Genomic DNA, 18,603 nt, shown 5'->3' on the forward strand with positions numbered 1-18,603 from the left:
TCCATTAGCAAAACTTTGGTGATGAAGAGCTGTGTGCTGGCTTCCTGTTCAAAAGGCATTACTAACAGCATAGTATCAACATAAAGGGGCTCTGTACAACTAAATACAGTGGTACATGTCTGCACTGCACCTACTCAGGAGGGTGTGGCAGGAGGATTGCTTGAGCCCAGGAGGGGAGGTGAGGCTCACTGGGTAACACAGTGAGATTACATCTCAAACAAGAAATGAGACAGAAATAAGAATAAAAAGCCCAAAGGGGATCTGAAAGACTGGAAGCACACTGAGAAGCAGCCTCACCTTCAGATGGTAGATGTGTTCCTCGGTGTCAAGGTCAATGCACTTGCACGACTTCTTTACAGACATCACTGACAGCCCCACGTCAATGCAGCCGTGTAGCTTCTCTCTCTCGATCTGCAGAGCCATGAAGAAGCCACTTGAGAACCACAGGTTTAGAGATGGTAGAAACATCCTCTAATGCCCACCATCTCCACATCCACTGACAGTAAAGACAAACGCTATGACGGATGGGGGACTCCATGCAAGCCAGTACTGCGTGCTGACTTCTGCCCTCTATGAGGTAAGAAGCATGCGTCCCGAGGTGCAGAGGAGTTAAGTAACAAGACATTTAGAGTGGGAAGAAACAAGACAGCAATCCCCATGACTGACTCCTGTGAGTTAACCTGCTAACAGCATTGCCTCCCACTGAATTAGTATCTGGTGTGAACTCATTGAGGTATGACTTAATAGGAGGCTAAGAGGAGAGAAAAGGAAGACAGAAGGCCCCTATAGGTCTATGGGTACCAGTCACTCACAGTCCTCACAAACCAACTGCCTGACCCAAGAATACCTTCTTAGCCAAGGCCTTCTCCCCCAAGGCCTTCCATCACCCCAAGCATGGAATGCCACTGTGCTTTGCTTTGCTCTTGTTAATTAGTTACAAGGATAACTTCTCTCCTCAGGGAACCCTTCAACACAACCCAAAGACCAGAACAGACCCTTGGATACCCAATGAGGTGTTACAGGGGCCTCTGCCTCTCCACCTGGCAGGTGAACTGTGCCCACCTACGACCGGAACTGAGACAGCAAGAAGCAAGCACCTCTCTGTTCACCTGGAAACACTTGACCCTCAGAGCACTGAGACCCTTGACTGCACAGTCTCTCCCGAGCTGGTAGCCAGCACCCCTGCAGAACCCTCCAGGAGCAAGCATGCTGGACCAACCAGAAGACTTACATCGGTTTGGCTCTTAGCATATTTCAAGATTCCTTTGTCCAAGTAGAAGAATCTCTGCAGGGAAGACAGTATAATTGATTAAGATGTTCCACTGAAACATCCCTTCCCTGGTCTCAAATTTCAATGTCAAATAAAAGAAAAGTGCACAAAAAACGGTCCTAAGTGTAGTAGTATAGGGGTGCACAAGGGGAAGCCAAGGCCAGTGTCTTACCTTGTGCCAACCTTTTAAGGGCCATTTCCGCTTTTTCAGCAAAAATCCTTTCTGAATAGGAGGCTCTTGGGTGTAATTCATGTCCCCTCTCAGTCCTTCTACCACTTCCCAGCTGTCCTGTTCCAACAAAAGAGTCCATGCTAAATGTTTATCTTAAATAACAGTAATGTTAAGAGACACTTCCTAGTATCAAAAAAAATTCATCCAAGATGACAAACCTGGGTGGATTTGTTGGGAAGATTAGTTCAAATTTATTTGTGCAGGCCACTGCTGGAGTGGGGACAGCCACACCCAAGCCTCTCTCTGTGAGTCAGCATCATTAATGGACTGGTTGGGGTGGGGAGACCAGGCCTCATGAGTAGGTGGTCCCCGGAAACCATATCATTTTCATTGTTTTCTTGGGTTGAGTTTTATTCTCTTTAGTTTAGTTTTGTTTGATTATGTTAAATCTGATGGCATGAGCAGCTATGTAAAAGACAGCAAGACATATCGTAGTAGCCATTTTGGATTTACTATTAGCTTATTTTGAAGTCCTTTATTGCATTCATTGTTTTGTTTTTATTGTTTCTGCTCTATTCTGTTCGGTTCAGTTTCTACTATGTCTGAAGGTATCTGCAGCTATTTTGAAGACAAGAGACATTATGGTAACTATTGCTGATCTCATAAGATTTTGAAACCAGTTTATCTTGATTGATATTATTTTCCTTGGTTTTATCCTCTTTAAAATAAAAAAAATAAATTTAATTATGTACAGTTTCTGGACTTGGTAGATTATTCTGTAATTTAGTGGCATCAAATTTGATTTTTAAGCTCTTTTTCTAAAAGAATATTTCCCTCTTTGAATGTTTGAACCTTGAAAACCACAGCTGCAAGGAAAGATTTTATCATAAGTTCTATTTTTGCTCACTTTGACATCATCACATGGTGACTGTTCACTCACCAGAATTCAGTCTGAATGTCAACCTAACCAGACATCAGGAAGGAAGCTGCAATGGGTGTGTGTGTGTGTGTGTGTGTGTGTGTGTGTGTGTGTGTGTGTACTAGGGGCTGGCTTAACAATTGGATCCAAAATATGAAACTGGATGACAGTTAGTAAATATGACAGCTTCAAATAATGATTCAATGTATAATTATCTTTGAACTGTAGATGTTTAAACAGCAGAAGTCTTGAAGAATCAAAAACATCACTTGGCAACAAGTATTTTCATCCTTTTTTTAGAAACAGCTTTTTCCCTTTCTTTAATGTCAAAAACATATTTTGGCCAATTCTATAGAGTTGTTTGTAGTTTTGAAGAAGTACAAAGAGTTGCTATAATTAATCATCCAGTGTTGGCTATTTAACTAATTGACAAATCTAAGAAGAATTAACACTAAAATTCTAAAAATTTATTTTCAAATGCACAAGTCATTACTAAACTACAAGATAAATCAACACTGCCAATACTCTAGTGATTGGGCTAGTTGCCTTTTATTGTTATAATTTATACTTTTCATTGGGACATAATGTATATGAAATGTACAAATATTAACAGTACAATTTAATAAATTTACAAATATACACAGTCAATAACTACCAGTCAGATCAGACATAAATTGTTCCTAACACAGGGTAATTAAGTTTTGCAAACATATTCTAGCCAAACTTTGATGCTGATCCCCTGCACTGAGTCAAATCTCCTGCCTACAAGCAGGTGATAAGGCAGAAAACAGGGCGGTTGAGAGAAAGACAGTAAGTCTGGACCAGTATCGCAGCAAGAGGCATTAAGATACAGGGCCCAGAACAAAGATAGTCTGAAGAGGACAGCACAGAAGTCATTTCTCTGCTGCCCTCAAGTTCCTCTGGTATCAAGAATCTCTCCTACATTAGCAACTGAACTCTCCCACAGTGATCCTGACCATTTAACTGCCTGCTGTCTGACCCCTTTCACTGAGAATGGAGACAAAGGCATATGCCTGAGTTTTGAAATACCATAGTGGTCTCATGGAGTCTGCAGTTGTACAAATGAATTTATTCAGTGAGAAAAATAAAAACATATTCGGTTTTTAATTAAAAGAACCTTTTCTTTCTGGACAGGTAACAGCACTCAATGAAATTTCTTTATAGCCATTATTATTGATTATTCATAGTCAGTTACACCTTGACAACAACTGGAGAATGCACATTATAAAATGATAAGAAACCTCACTTCCTGACATGTGAAAACAGAAAAAAGTACTGCTTGCATTTATTTTAGGTCAGAAAACCAACCCTCAAAATTTAATGTGCTTTACCTGTTTAAATGTTAATGAATCTGTAAGGTCCTCGAGCTAATATTCCATCTTACTTTCTAACGGCTCTCCAGTTATAAGGTTTGTGGTTTTATAATCCCAACTGCACGATAGGACCCTTGAGGATATAAAAGGTCTAGTTTACGTCTGATTTTCCCACAATGCCTAACCTGCTCTCTTGTGAATAGCAGGTATCTGATGACAAATGAATAATCTTAGTCCTGAAATGAAGGTGCAAACAGATTTATATTCTTAAACTATTATAATTTGGCAGGCATTTGAAGTATGCCCAGTATTTATGGGATAAATGATTATTTACAAATTAGACACACTACATCAATATCTGTGAAAGAGTGGGTGATGTGTATATGTGTGCTATTGTCATTAAATGAAAATCCAAGCTCCAAATCCTCTGCAAAGTACTCTAAATGAATCAAGCCCTTTGAATATGTTTGTCTTCAACTCAGAAACAGAAGGCAACCTGCAGAGTGCTAATACTAAACAACCAGGCACATCTGCTCACTACCTTCACTCTGCACAGTGCAAATACCAGAGGGATTAGCCATTACCATATACTTCACAAAACCCGGGGAAAGTGGCTGAGGTCATTCTCATAGTTTAAAAGAAAACATTAATTAAATTTCAAACCAGTTTTAAAGATTCATGTTACACTAGATTGCTCCTATTTTTGAAACACAGTGTATTCCTCCCAGTGAGCCAATGTGGAAGGCAGGGAATCAGATTGAGTTTGTTGGCCTCTAACCTAAATAAATTAAAAAGGGTTTGCATTTCTTTTTCTACTAAACACCATATGTTTTCCTCATTTTATCTCCTACCTGGGCTCAGAACTTGCCAACTTGGAAAAACCAGCTTAGCATAATTTTAAAAGTTGCGAGCTCTCCTTGGCTAGAGAAGAAAGCACTGTGGCCAACTTCATTTCTGGGCTGTACATCACAATCCTCCTAGTCCCCTTGTGTGCTACCATCTTTGAGCTAGCATCCAGACCAGAGGTACTTAGTGGGCTGGGGCTGTTCCTTTTGAGGATACAGAATTCTGGGACCACTTGTGGTTGTTAAAGTGATAGAAAGATGTCTGGCATCTAATGGCTGGGAGCCAGGAGACAGTGTAAGATGTACTGCAATACCAAAGTGCTATTGTATGGACATTTTTATAATCACTTGAGCCTAGTGCTGGACTCTGTATCTCACATATACCTGATGTATTTTGGCAGTTTTTATACACTGGATTCTTAGGGCTGCAAGTACTGAATAACTGAGGGTGTAGTATACATACTTCATTCTTTCTAGAATTTTACCAAGCATTGCCCACCGTTTATACAACCATATCACTAAAGACCATTCCATTTGAGTTATGAACACTACACATTTGTATTGTCTGCACTTGCAGTCATTGAGTTTTACATGTAAAGGTATCTAACACTTCATTTTATCTTCTAGGATGTCATGTTAGGGCTTTTATATATAGAAAAATGTATTTTAAAATTAATCATGTGGTTTGAATTTTCCTTTATATGACACAAAAGTGTGATGTTGATCTTTTAAAAAATTGTGTGCAAATAAATCAATAATGAGTTTCATTTGAGGACAGTAAAGGAGCCATTTGTCCATAATAAGGAGTTGCTGGTTAAGGGTATCATGGGGATAAGAACCACTATAAGCTTGGCATAGATTCCGTGTACTATTGTGAGAAGGAATACTAGGCCACGGCACAATGTATGTGAAATCACTTTGAAATTGTAAAGCCTTTAATATTTCATAAATCCTGCTGGTCCCATCTTCAAATTGTCCGTTTCCTATGTTCCTTCTTCTCAAAAAGGCATCACCATGTCCCAGACTTTCAGTGACTGATTCCCTACATCTATTGAAGTCAACAATCATTTTCAGGTCCCACTGTAGCCTATCCTTCAAGCCTTATGAAAATGAGTACGGCTCTGCTATGGTTTTGATAGAACTGTGGGGGACCAGCCACAGCTGAAAAGATAGGAAGTATGAAATATAAATGATCTTTATTTTGAGAATGCGAGGAGAGACACCCCCAATCCCCTGGGTACGGCATCTCCCCCTGGGGTCGGTGATCTCTCCGTGGAACACGTGGAGTGAGGCACATAAGTAGCCTCGGTTTGGGGTAGAACCTAAGGGGGCATTAGGGATGCACAGGTAGCCCATTGGTCTTTGTTTGGCACCACAGGTAAATTCCTAGGGGTGAGGGAGATAGGAGCTCCTTGGCTTTACTGGCTACAGTGTCCTGTCTGGGCCAAAACTCTTTCAGGTTTAGGTCTAGATGTCCCCTCAAAGCTCCCTATGATCACAGATGAGGCTTTTTTAGAGGTGGCTGGATCCAGAGTGTGTGATGCTGGGATCGAGCGTGTGTGATTACTAAATTAGTTCACTTACTGGGTTGGTACCCGCCTAATCCCAGCAGCCTAGACACATTACAAAAGGGCAGAAAGATGCTGCTAAACTGAATACCCTGAAACGCTATAGAGTGAACTTGGGTCACAATGACATCCAGGCCCTGCTGACTTAGCCCAGCAGTCTAGGCTGACGTCCCATGCTGTGGGTGTCGGGCTGAAAGGTCACCATGAATATCAATCAAGTAGAGAGAGAGAGGAAAAAAATATGAAGAGGCTGAGGGAAGGAGCTTCTTGAGGCTTTTGCTTGGGTTAAATGGAGACTGTTGGCACTGTCATCTGCCATTAAGTTCAGTCTGTTTTACTGAATGTCTAAAAAGTGCCAAAGCTAGAATGATGCTTTGTGGTTGGAAAGGCAGCTAAGCCTTTATTCATACTCATGAGCTGGTCGAGTTCATTTCCATACTGCTGAGTGTACAAATTGTAAGCTCTTCTCTCCAGCACAGCTGTGTCCTCAGAGAGCATCCTCCAGGCCCCTCTCAAATGTGAATTCTCAGTTGTTGCCCTTGTGGTAATGTCAGAAATAGAAAAATGATTTTGACTTTCCTTCTTCTTGCAGCTCAACAGTACTACAAGGGAAATTTTGTGGCTGCCTCGACTCAGTGTGACAGAAAAGAGAGTTGTTCTAACACTTACCTAGTGTATCAGGTCTTTAAAAATCAAGAGGCAACCTTAAGAACATAATTTTAAGTGAAATAAATTGGACAGACATGTTTAAATGTTGTATTATTTCTCTTGTAGGAGAAACCCAAAGGGTAAATAAGGACCTAAATAGAGGATAGATATTGGGAAGTCAGAAAAAAAGTGTTCAAATGGGAAATGGAACAAGGGAAGGAGTCAGGAGAGGGGGATGAAGAGATTAGGGATTCAAAAATAAAAAACAATAGAAACACAGTTTAGTAAGTGGGGAGGGGATGAAGGATTGAAGGGAAAGGAGAGGAGTGGGAAAAAAGAATTACGATATATTATGTACAGGTACAAATTTTGTATGTTAAAAGTGTATCAATAAAATTAATTTTTAAAAAAATCATAAGGCAAGACTCAGCACTAAATCACATGCAGCCTAATTTAATCTATCTTCAATGATTTCAAAGGCATTTGTAATCTTATAAGCCTATCAAAGATTAACAATCATCAACATTACTTTTTATGCTTGTATTAGGGACATATGAAAATAGTTGCCAATAGATTTCAGTGAGTAGAATGGCAACTTTAACTGATGTCAGACCAATTTTGTACTTTCTGTACTTGGGTTTCACTTATTCAGAGCTGGATTTCTTGCCTTGTTAAATTTTTTTTCTCAGCTGAGATTTTTTTGAGCACCAGCAAACCTGAGAGCAACAGCAGTTTTGTTAAAGTTGTTGTAGTAGGACCAGTATATGAGACTGAATTCAGTGCTTCTCAAACTGTAATGTGCATGCAGGTCACCCGGACAATATACAGGTCATGATAAACACTGCAGTGCCACAGTGAGTGATAAGACTTGAGATTCTGCACCTGCTACTAGACACAAATCCACTGAGAGTAAGCCATCTTCTAAAAGAGCAGGCTATCTTGAAGAATTGAGATTTGACTTAACCTCCAAAGACAGTCCAGAATAAACAACCTAGAGTAAGAAAGCCCTGAGTTCTGGTTCCGCATAAAGCATAGACTATCTGATTACCTATAATCAGTGCTGTACAAAATAATAAGAATAATGTAGCTGCTCTATGAAAACTCAAATTCCCCAGCTGCTGGAGTGCTCTGTCAGAAGCTGAGGACTACCCTACAAACACCACAGAGGGAACTCCAAGATCGGGAGCACATCACAAGGGGATGAGGACTCTCCCATCCAGTCACTGTGTGAGTGAAACTAGGACCAGTGTTGGGAAGGTAGCAACACTTTTGCTCCTGATATCATCTAGCACTGTTTTATTATTTTATTTTCTACTACCTTTTAATTTAAAGAAACTTTCAGGGGCATATTGCAGGATCTGCACTTTGACATCTGAGCTCTGTGAGAATCACTGTCTCCACTCAGATAAAATACTTTCACATTCTTAAGTACAGAGCACTCAGCACACCCCCAGAAAATCCTCTCCCTTGCTGGACATCACTAGTTGATTAAAAGTGTTCTTTGTCACGGTGAGTCAAGCTACTTTTCCAAAGCCAACTGAAATTTGTGAAGTAGAGGCACACTCTGGGTGAAAACGACCATAACTCAGGCATAAGTAGCAGAAATTTAGTACCCCAAAGTTTAGCACCTCCCTTATCTTCAATCCAAGTCAGTAGTGATGTATTTTACTCTACTGATAGAATTCCTGGGTCTGCGGAGCAGTCCTGGCTCTGCCCAATGTGCCCCGCCCTGCACGCGCCCCACCCGCCACTCTGCGGGCGCCGCCCCCACCCTGCGTGTCCCCTCCCTATGCGCTGCGGGCATCTTGAGCTGCAGGCATCTCGCGCTGCGGGCATCTCCCGAGCAGTCCCAGCCCCCACCCCTAAGCGCAAGCGCCACTCTGAGCACAAACACAGAAGACTGGCAGCTTGGCAGGTCAGAGATGCTATTTCTTGGTCCACACCAGCCTTTTTTATGTTCTCAAACCATTTAATCAAGGTTTATTTGGGTTAAATAAACTGGGGTAAAAAGACAATAGACAAGACTTTGGCTGATAAACGGGGAAGTGGCTACCTGGGAATTTTACCAGCCTTGTTTATCAATTAAAGCCTTCAATAATCTACATAGCCTTATGTGAGATACCTCAACTAAAGTTCATATGACTAACACAATTCATTGTTGCTGATCTGATGGTGTATTCATGCTTTCAAATATAAAATTCTAATTGTTTTCACTGCCTTTTTCTTGTGTTCCAGCCATGACAAATGTTTTCCTTCTGATCCAGACATAGGCTGAGAGATGTTTCACAAATTTCTTTGGCGTTCAAATGTTAAAATGCTCATGGTTAATAGCCATTTAATGTTTTATGTTAAGCTTACTGCCTATATTGTACTATACTGTTATCAGTCTTCTAAAAATGCTCATGGTTGATATTAAGCTTACTGCCTATATTGTGCTGTACTGTTATCAATCTTCTAAAATACTCCTGGTTGGTAGTCATTTAATGTTCTATGGTAAGCTTACTGCCTATATTTTACTGTACTGTTACCAATCTTCTACATGTTTAACAACTAAAATTAAGAGGTAATTATAAATTCCTTTTGCTGGAAACCACTAGATCTTTCCCAAAAAAGGCCATATGATACATGCAAAACCACAAGACCAACACTGAGGCAGAAGCCAGACTTAAAACTTTCCCAGTCTGTCTACCTGCCCTGACTCAGCCCTCCACCAAGCCATAATTAACTATATTCAACTGATGTTAAATGACACCATAGCTGATCTCTCTCCTAAATTAAAAAGGTAAAAATTAATGAAACAGGCCATCCTCCAAAAATCAGATGGCATTAGACATTTTAATAACATAAAAAGATATGACATAGATGACATGTCAGTTTCTAAAATTCCCTGGACCTCATCTTGTGGATATATAGGGTTTTTCCCGAGCTTTCAGCCCACTATATTAAGTCCTCGTCCTCCTTATGGAAAGCCATTACAGATATCTTCTACTATAGACCAGATCCCAAGACTAAAGGCAAAACTTGGCCCTCAAACCCCACAGAGACCTCCTTAATATAGCTTTTCATGTTTTCAGCAACAGAGATAGCAGTGACACTTGGAGTTCTGAGACAGGTAAACTGACACAAGGTGGAGCTATCTGAGCCCCCTCCCCCAATGTCTCAAATGCAGCAAAAGGACACTGGGCAAGAGAGTGCCCCATCCTGGCGTTCCTTTGAGATCTTACCCCAGGGCTATTGGACTGTCCTAGCCACCAGAGAGTGGGTAAGCCATCCTAACTTCTAGCCCTCACAGGAAATGCCAACATTGCCAGATTCATCGCTGACAGATCTGCTTAAACTTGCTGCTGAAGACTCACGGGGCTCAGGGCCCACAGCCCACTTTAAGGTGTCTGTCTCAGAGTCCCAAGTCCCACTAGAAGTCTTAGGTAAGACATTCTCTATACTTGTGGATATATAGGGTTTTTCCTGAGCTTTCAGCCCACTATATTAAGTCCTCAGTCTCTATAGGGGGTATTGATGGCCAACCTACACTATTTACAAACAGGGCCTATTTTCATGCAGGTTCCAGACTGCTTCTTCCCAATCCACCCAGTGGTACCAAACCTTCCCTCCAGTGCTCACTTCACAGTCCTAAATCTTAAAAATGTTTTTATTCCCTTGTGTTTATGCAGACTGACCCAGACACTGAGGCCTCAATGGCTCACACCTGTTATCGCTAGTCAACCTCTCCTCAGGGATATATACCACCCCCTTCCCTTCCTTTCCTATTCACCAATTTCTCAGACACAACCCTGGTCAAGACTGACAGATAAATTTTATCTTCTCACCTTTGTTTATACATTTTCAGGATACATAAAAGCCTTTCCCACAACCAGGAAAACTGCTGATATACTTACTAAAGTCCTATTACAACAAATCATCGCAAGGACTACAACCAAGTTAGAGCGACCCATACCTGGTCTTCTTAGCAACCTCAACAGCGGTCAAAGTTGCTAGACTGCCATCCTGGTTTCACATCACTCAGGCTAAGTGGTGCCCTTCCAGCCCTAGATCTAACCATCCTTTTGCCCACTCATGTCCACCTCACCAAGGCCTCACAGCCACAACTCTCAGGCTGTCATATTTCGTTATCCAATTTGGTTCCTAATTTCTTATCCTTTTTACAGCAGGACTCTCAACAGTATTTCCTACAGACTTCCACATCATGCATACCAGAGACAAGTCTTACCTATCTGCCCTCTTAACTTTTACCCTTTCAGATGGGGGAATAAGCACCTCTCATAACTTCACTCCTCCTAACCCCACACTTATTCTTCAGAATTCTACCTTACCATGGCAATGATTCTACCTCAATGTGGTTCTGATAAAATGACATATCCAAATCAAAGGCACCTTTCCTTATACCTCACCTGGGTCCTTAAATATGACAGTGCCATGCCTCCTCATAACACCTTGTCTCTTTGTTTTTCCATCTAACATACGGGCATTCACCAGAGATAAAGTTGTCCTGGTTAAAACACCTGGCACCAGCTTCTACATGGGCATCAACTGTCATCCCATCGACTCTCCTAAACCCCAGTACAGTGCCTTCTTCCAGCAGGAAGAAGTAAAAGAAAGAAAGCTTCACCCTTTTTCCTAATAATCAAAAGACAAGAATGAAAGAATCTTGCCCTAGGCTGGACACTGTAGCCGGTAAAGCCTTGGAGGCAGAACTGAGAGACTCTAACTTGAGGTCATCTTCCCTGCCCCTAGGAATTTACCTGTGGCTCTATCTTCCCCACCCCTAGGAATTTACCTGTGGTGCGAAATGAATACCAATGGGCTACCTGTGCATCACTAATGCCCCTTAGGCACCACCCCAAACCCAAGCTACGTATATGCCCCCACTCCACGTGTCTGACAGAGAGAATGCCAGCCCCCAGAGACAATGCCAGACCCCGGAGGGTCAGGGGGTCTCTCCCCACATTCTTAAAATAAAGGTCATTTATATTTCATATTCTTATCTTTTCAGCCACGCCAAAATTCTATCCTACTATTCAAGAATAGCTGGTTCTCATACTGAAACCCTAGTAACAAATTAAGGTCCACAGAACCCTAAGAATCAAAAATACTAACATTAACCAAGCTTCCCTTCAGCAAGCCTGTCCTTACTCAAAGGTCTAAACTTCAACATCAGAACTGGAAATACAGAGATGAAAAACCAGTCCTGACGCTTAAGAAATTAGCACACATTAAAATTGAAAAGATGTCACAGGCTGAAAAATTGTAGGTATCAAATAGGAGAGTAAATCAAAAGCAGGTGCAGGAACTCAGCACCAATCCCCAAAGTTGGATCCCCCTTAGGACTAAGGGCTAGAGCTGGGAGTTAGAAAAACTGATCCCTAGATAGAAGCAGAGAAAGTTAGTTTCATAAGACTACCCTGACACAAGATCACAAAGTTTGTAGTTTAGAACAGTAATTTTATTCTAGCAGTTATGGAGGCCAAAAATCCAAACTTGAAATGTCAGCAGGACTGTGTTTCTTCTAGAGTCTCTTTCAGCTGTGGTAGCTACTGGCACGTCATGCTATTCCCTAGCTTGTAACTGCATCCTTCCAGATAATCACTGCTTCCATTTTCACGTCAGCATTGTACATATTTTCTTTTCTGTGCATTTTTTTTTTTTTTGATATGGGGAATTGACCTCACACTTGCCAGGCAGGCACTGTGCTGTTGAGCTATATCCCTGGCCCTCTTTTGTGTATTTCTTACAAACACATCTGTTGGTGAATATACACGCCACTTGGGTAATCCGAAGTATTCTTCTTACCCCAAGATATTCACATTAATTACATCTGCAAAAGACCTTTTTGCAAATAAGGTAATATTCACAGGTCCTGGGGATCAGGGTATAAACATATCTACCATTCAGCCCACTGCACAGGGCAAAACAGGCCAAATTATGTGTCAGGAATGTGACTCACCTGGGCTGTGTACAGATGCAGAGGAAAACGTAGACTTGGTGACAGGGCCACATTGTAGGCGTTAGAGGGTTGTTCAGTTTATTCTAGGAGTCCTCTGTTTTGCTCTGTCCTACTTTCCGGATGGTTACTTCTGGGCTATTAGCATTTTATTATCATTAAACTCTTGAAGTAGACTTTCCCTCCCAGGCAAAGAACTGTTGAGTAAGTTCAGCTATCATCTGCATCTGTAGTTTCTCAAGAACATTCTAACAACTGCACAGCTGGTGAGCTATGCTGTCAACCAGAACATGAGTCAGGGCTCAGCCTCCCTATGCTCTGCACCATGCCACTGCCAACCATGAAGAAATACATTATTTTCTAAGTATCACATGTAGTTTTTATCAAGTCACATTTCTAAAATGCAACCAAATATATTTGCTGCCTGTTATTCCAGAACTACTAACCAGTACAGATAATTCAGCAACTTCCAGAAACATTTCAGTTCAGTTTTTCCTGCTCTTCCAAGCAGGAAATAGAGCTGAGTCTGTCATTTGTAGACATAGACAAGAACAAAGACACTTTGACAACTCAAATACGGCACCAGATGCTTTAACCTCTTCCGACAGCAAATGCTTGCTTTCTTCTTTACAAGACTTGTGCATGTGGAAATATATTGAGAACTGAGTCATTCCTTTGCCATTCCTACCTCTAGGCATAATGTTACAACTATAGGTGTGACCAAATGTCAGCAATAAGGAGAAGCAAAAGGCCCAAAAGATAAGAATCTGTAAAACTGAGACATATATAGGTAATCATTTTTCTCTGTTGGCCCATCAGAAAAGAAAAAAGAAGACAGCTTCAGGCCAACAGGGAACACAGGCTGCTTCACTTTCCCGCATTATCCTCAGCCCTGCATTCAGGGCCGATTAAATAATTTATATAGGACACGTGCAACTTGAATCAACTTTTGAAGAAGTTTTGTGACATCTAAAGAAACTTGGATTCTCACAGACTGTAACTTGTTTCTCTACTACTTTTTAGCCTTGTGACACAGATCACAAAATCTCTGAACCATGTATTTTCTCCATAGTGTGGAAAGCAACATAGACTTTGCTGTTCTGAGAGTGAAGGGCAATCTAAAGATATTAAGAGCTGTAAAGATGCTATGGGATAGTTTTAACGTCCAGTGTCTCTTTCTGACTTTCCCTCTCAGCATGGTCTAGACCTGCCAAGCCATCTGCCTCTGGACTGTGCCGCTTGCCTTGCAGCTGGAAGAGTGAGGCAGACAGATGGTCAACTGTGGGGATGTGTAGGGGCTCCTAGGACTCCCTTGCTTATGGGAAGTGGTTAGTCACTTCACAGCACATCCAATATGCACACTTTATTCTAAATAAACAATTTGCACAACCTTAGAGAAACCCAGGCACAGACAGGGTATGTAACCTGCTCAACGTCAAATAGCTTGTAAATTGCCTGGGATTCAAATGCATACCATTTGACTCCAGAGGTCATGCTTGTTGCCCTTCATCTTCTATCCCCCTGCTACATGGTTTTCCCTCTGTGGAACTCAGGTTGGAATTTGATCATTACTGAGGTATCACTGGGAATTGGAGCCTCTAAGGGGAGATTAGGTTAAGAAGGATGAATGCCTTTCTTGTGGGATGAGTTCTCACCTCTTGCTCTCCTGGGACTAGATTGGTCACCTAGAGAAGGCTGTGATAAAGTGAGGCTGCCCCTTGTGTTTTATCCCTTCTGCTTTAGCCACAAGTGGACACAACACAGTATCCTCATGAGAAGATAAGCAGCTGCCAACAACACGTGCCTGGACTTCTGAACCTCCAGAACCATATGCTAAATAAACTGCTATTTTTTAATAAATCACCCAGTCTCAGAAACTCTATTATTATAGAAAACAAATTAAGTCACCACTATAAAAAAATGTGATAATTGAGACTGTCTCAAGGTTGTTCCTCCTTAGGTGGTCTTGTGAATATTTAGGCCCTACATACAAAAGACAGCTGGTAAACTTTCAGTATCTCTAAAAGATATGACAAATTAAAAGCAATTACCGGGACTACACATTTTCAAGGCTCAGCTGAATATATAAACACTTAAACATTGTAGCTTTGATTCAATTTGCAAAATTTGGCAACTTCTCCCCTCTTCAACTCACCTGCCCTATGATTCTAGCCCTGAGCTCAGCCTAGCTGTGTTCTCTGGAGTGCAGTATAATCTAATAGCCTCTGATCACATGACCACAGGGGAGCACAAATGCCACCTCAGATTAGCCCAGGGACAGCACAGTGACAGGAGCTAACTACACAATTGTATGGAGACTCACTGAGCAATAGACCTCTCTATTCAAATTCCCTGCAATGGAGAGTGAAGCACCAGTCAATTATTTTGGCAGGACTCACTTTCTGATTTCTGACTTTCCTGCCAAATACTAACACATAAAATAACGGAGGCTGTGCCCTCTTTAAAACCCAAAGTCTTTGCAATCAGAGTTGAGTTCTTACTTGTAATGGTCTGTTCAGCTACCTGGTGCTCTGTAGCCTCACACTTCCCCTCTCATGGCCTTTTAGTCATAGATTCTCAATATATACTGGCTGAAGAAATAAAACTCAGGGCTATAACACACTTTCAGCAAAGATAAACTGTATTCAGTCATCTTTATTTAGCCTAATCTGGCTTGAAATGTTACTTTGAAAATTCTAGGAAGGAAATGTAAGAAGGCAGTGGGAAAAATTTAAAAGGAAATTGCAATTATTCATATTGTAAAGGTTTTTAAATAGCAATTCTCCCTCCTGCTTAGATATCTCTTAACCCACTTCATCTATCTACAGAGCTTCATGAATAGTAATCTTTCTACCTAGAAACTGCATGCTTATTCATTCATTCACTTAACCCACACTCACTGTCTACCATGTGCTAGCCTAGGCTTACTATTCATTTAGGTCTTATTTTTTCCTCCAAAAAGCAAGCTCTTTTAACAGAGACATATGCTTAAGGGGAATAGCTACACAGAGCAGGTCTGGAGTGTTTACATGGAAGTCCAGTTCTAGGAACAAAGACAAGAGCAAATGCAATTCAAGGAATTTTAATAGAATGCCAGGGTGGCTAAAATATGAGGCCCTCACCTGGCTGCACTGGAGGAGAAATAAAGCATGAAAAAAAAAAAAACCTTAAAAAGATGTAGTCTTTCAACCAACATGGTATAGTGTACATTTGTAGTACACAATGTTTATACTCCTTTCAGGGAACAGGTACATGGCCTTACTCTCTAAACAACATACTGTGTTGTATTTATACTCATTGACATTATTTTAAGTACTGTGAGTAATTCTAGAGATGATTTTAAATACACAAGAGAATGTATATTTGCTATATGCAAATATTATGCCATTTTATACAAGGAACTTGAGTACCCTCAGATTTGGTATATATGGGGATCCTAGAACCAATACCTCAGTTAATACCAAGGGACAACTGTACTAGACAACTTCTACCAGAATAGATCTCAAATGTTTTTTGCCATATATACTCAAGTATAATTGTATGAGGTGACACATATATTAATTAGGTTGATTGGGGTTGCTATCACACAATGTATACATAAATCAAAACAGTATATACTATAAATATACACAATTTTTATTTGTCAATTATACCTCAATAGAGTTGATTTTAAAAGTCTATGGTAAGGAAAAAAAGCTGAAATACCTCCACTGATCAGAAACAAAATGTAGAGTAGAAATGCAAAATACACTTCAGTAGAGGTATTCACTAACCTACTTCTGTTGGCTATCAGTGACCTCAGAAAAAGGCTGGGACCTGAGTCAGGCTCACAGTTGAAAAGAGAACATGCAGAGAGACACCTGCACACCGTGATGAAAAGGGGACTTTTAAAATGTGCTTACCCAGGGAAGAAAGAAGAGGCAGCTGCAGTCTTTCAACTGGACATGGGTTGTACTGCCTGCTGGCCTGGTAGCAGACCTTAGATACTCTATCACCATCACTGAAGAGAAACTCCTAGCTGCAAACATACGACTTGACTCTGAATAATGGTCCCTAGAGAAGGACGTAGCCAACAGTAACTCACTAAAGGAATCAGAATGACGCAAAGAAAGAATCCCCGAAACCACAGCAAGATGAGTCTCTAATTATAATTCTAATTCTAAAGTACAGAAGAAAAACTAGCACCTCAGACAATGGCCAATAAAGTGAGCATCACAGGAATTCTCTTGAGGAGAAAAGAAAAAACAGAACAACCCTAAAATTATGCTAAACTGGGGTTTTCAAAACAAGGAGGTGATTGCACAGATTATCTCAGTTACAGTTTAAGATTCCTCAAATTAAATTTCTTACCTTGGATATTTTTAAGTTCTAAATGTTTAACTCATACTTTCCAATGATGTGGTGAAAATGCCATGTCATCAGCAACTGATAGTTACCAAGTACAGCTGTGTCTCCCAAGAGGCAAACAGTGACAGGCCAAGTCTCCTGCCCCATCACAGTCTGTGGAAAGACTGACTGGAATTTGACTTGGGACAGTTTGCAAAGGCAGAGTGGACATGGACCATCAAGGTAAACAACACAGATGGGGATGCTCTAGCTTGGTGCTTGGTGAGAGCACTTTTTGTTTTGCACAGTACCAGATATTAAACCTGGGCTTTTGTACTGACCTACAATCCCAGTCCTTTTTTGAGACAGGGTGTTATAATAAGAAGCTAAGTTGACCGGGCTGGGCTTGAACTTGCATCCTTCTGCCTTAACTCCCAGAATGCTGGGATAACAGTAATGTACTACTGTTCCCAACTTAAACACTTTTATCGAGAAAGGATATAACAGCAGATAGACTAAGGAACTGAAAATTAAACATGAGCAGTCTGACTAAAATCATGCTAACAGAGAAATAAATGGATTACATTTTGTACCTCTGTTACCAAGGAAACACATGTATTTACTTTTATAAACAACATTATGTGCATATGAAAGTGAGACATCCTAAATATAAAAGATGACCATGTGATGATGAAGTGATTGAGTGACTCAATATTCAAAGTCTGAAGAAAATTAAAGCGTTAAGTACATTCTTCTTGCCTTTATGCTATAACCAAAAAAAAAAAAAAAAAAAAAAGAAAAGAAAAGAAAAAAATCCCATTAAACCAAATCAGTTGAAAGCAAAACTCTGAAAAAAAGTTTCTGTAGGATTGAACCTGAGGATTTCATTGAGCTGATCCAACTCCTCCCAAATGTTATCAGCACTTGGAATTTCAATGAATCAAGTTTTTTCCTTCTTCAAAGGAACAAGTAACAATAGCTGCTACTGGGAACAAAACAAGGGAGTGGGGGCAGAGAGGAAAACCACACATTCCACTCAAATCCCTACTAGAATTTTGGCTTAAGGAGAAAAAAACCCCAGTGGAAAGCTGGCAAAGCAGGAAAGCAGTTATCTTTATGAAAATAGAATTCCAGGGAACCATGATGTATTAGCCAATGACTAATTGCAGTCATTTTATTTAAACTGCAAGCAAATGGAGACAAAATGCTCCTTCTTAACCCCTCCAAGGAGACCCTAGAGGGCTCTCCAGATGTCAGGCCCATGGCAAGTTCTAGAATCACAGATTCTAGGATAGTCAGTTCTCTGACCCAGACAATGTTCAAATGGAGAGCTCCATGCCAAACCACATAAATATGTGGGAGGTTGCTCAGCTGCTGCTTACAAATCTGGAACCAACGCCACAACTTCCCATGGGGCAAAGGCAATGCCAACCCAGCCAGCAGGTACTGAAAACCTCAGAGGCCACTCGGATTATAAATCTGACTTTTTGGTAGCCTTCTCTGAAGTGAGAAGAAAAATAATGATCAATGTGCATTCACTGCCATTGATTGAAAACCAACAA

General features: G+C 40.8%; 1 protein-coding gene and 1 long non-coding RNA gene across 6 annotated transcripts in view; one reads left to right on the top strand and one right to left on the bottom strand.

Moving 5' to 3' along the window:
- The window catches only part of Osbpl3 (oxysterol binding protein like 3), a 165,861-nt gene that overhangs the window by 64,754 nt on the left and 82,504 nt on the right, over positions 1-18,603 (bottom strand). For all 5 annotated transcript variants that reach the window (XM_063239582.1, XM_063239571.1, XM_063239578.1 and 2 more), the window contains 3 exons: positions 1,443-1,559; positions 1,232-1,285; positions 298-411 (listed from right to left, as the gene is read on the bottom strand). In XM_063239582.1, the coding sequence (XP_063095652.1) occupies positions 298-411; positions 1,232-1,285; positions 1,443-1,559 (285 nt within the window). The remainder of the gene's footprint in view (positions 1-297; positions 412-1,231; positions 1,286-1,442; positions 1,560-18,603) is intronic.
- On the top strand, positions 8,555-9,186 carry LOC134473860 (uncharacterized). Its single transcript, XR_010044318.1, has 2 exons — positions 8,555-8,671; positions 8,992-9,186. It is a non-coding gene; the product is annotated as an uncharacterized LOC134473860 (long non-coding RNA).

The sequence above is a fragment of the Cavia porcellus genome, unplaced genomic scaffold (genome assembly GCF_034190915.1).
Source record: "Cavia porcellus strain 051 isolate PalLab524CR breed Dunkin Hartley unplaced genomic scaffold, mCavPor4.1 scaffold_2, whole genome shotgun sequence".
Taxonomy (NCBI): domain Eukaryota; kingdom Metazoa; phylum Chordata; class Mammalia; order Rodentia; family Caviidae; genus Cavia; species Cavia porcellus.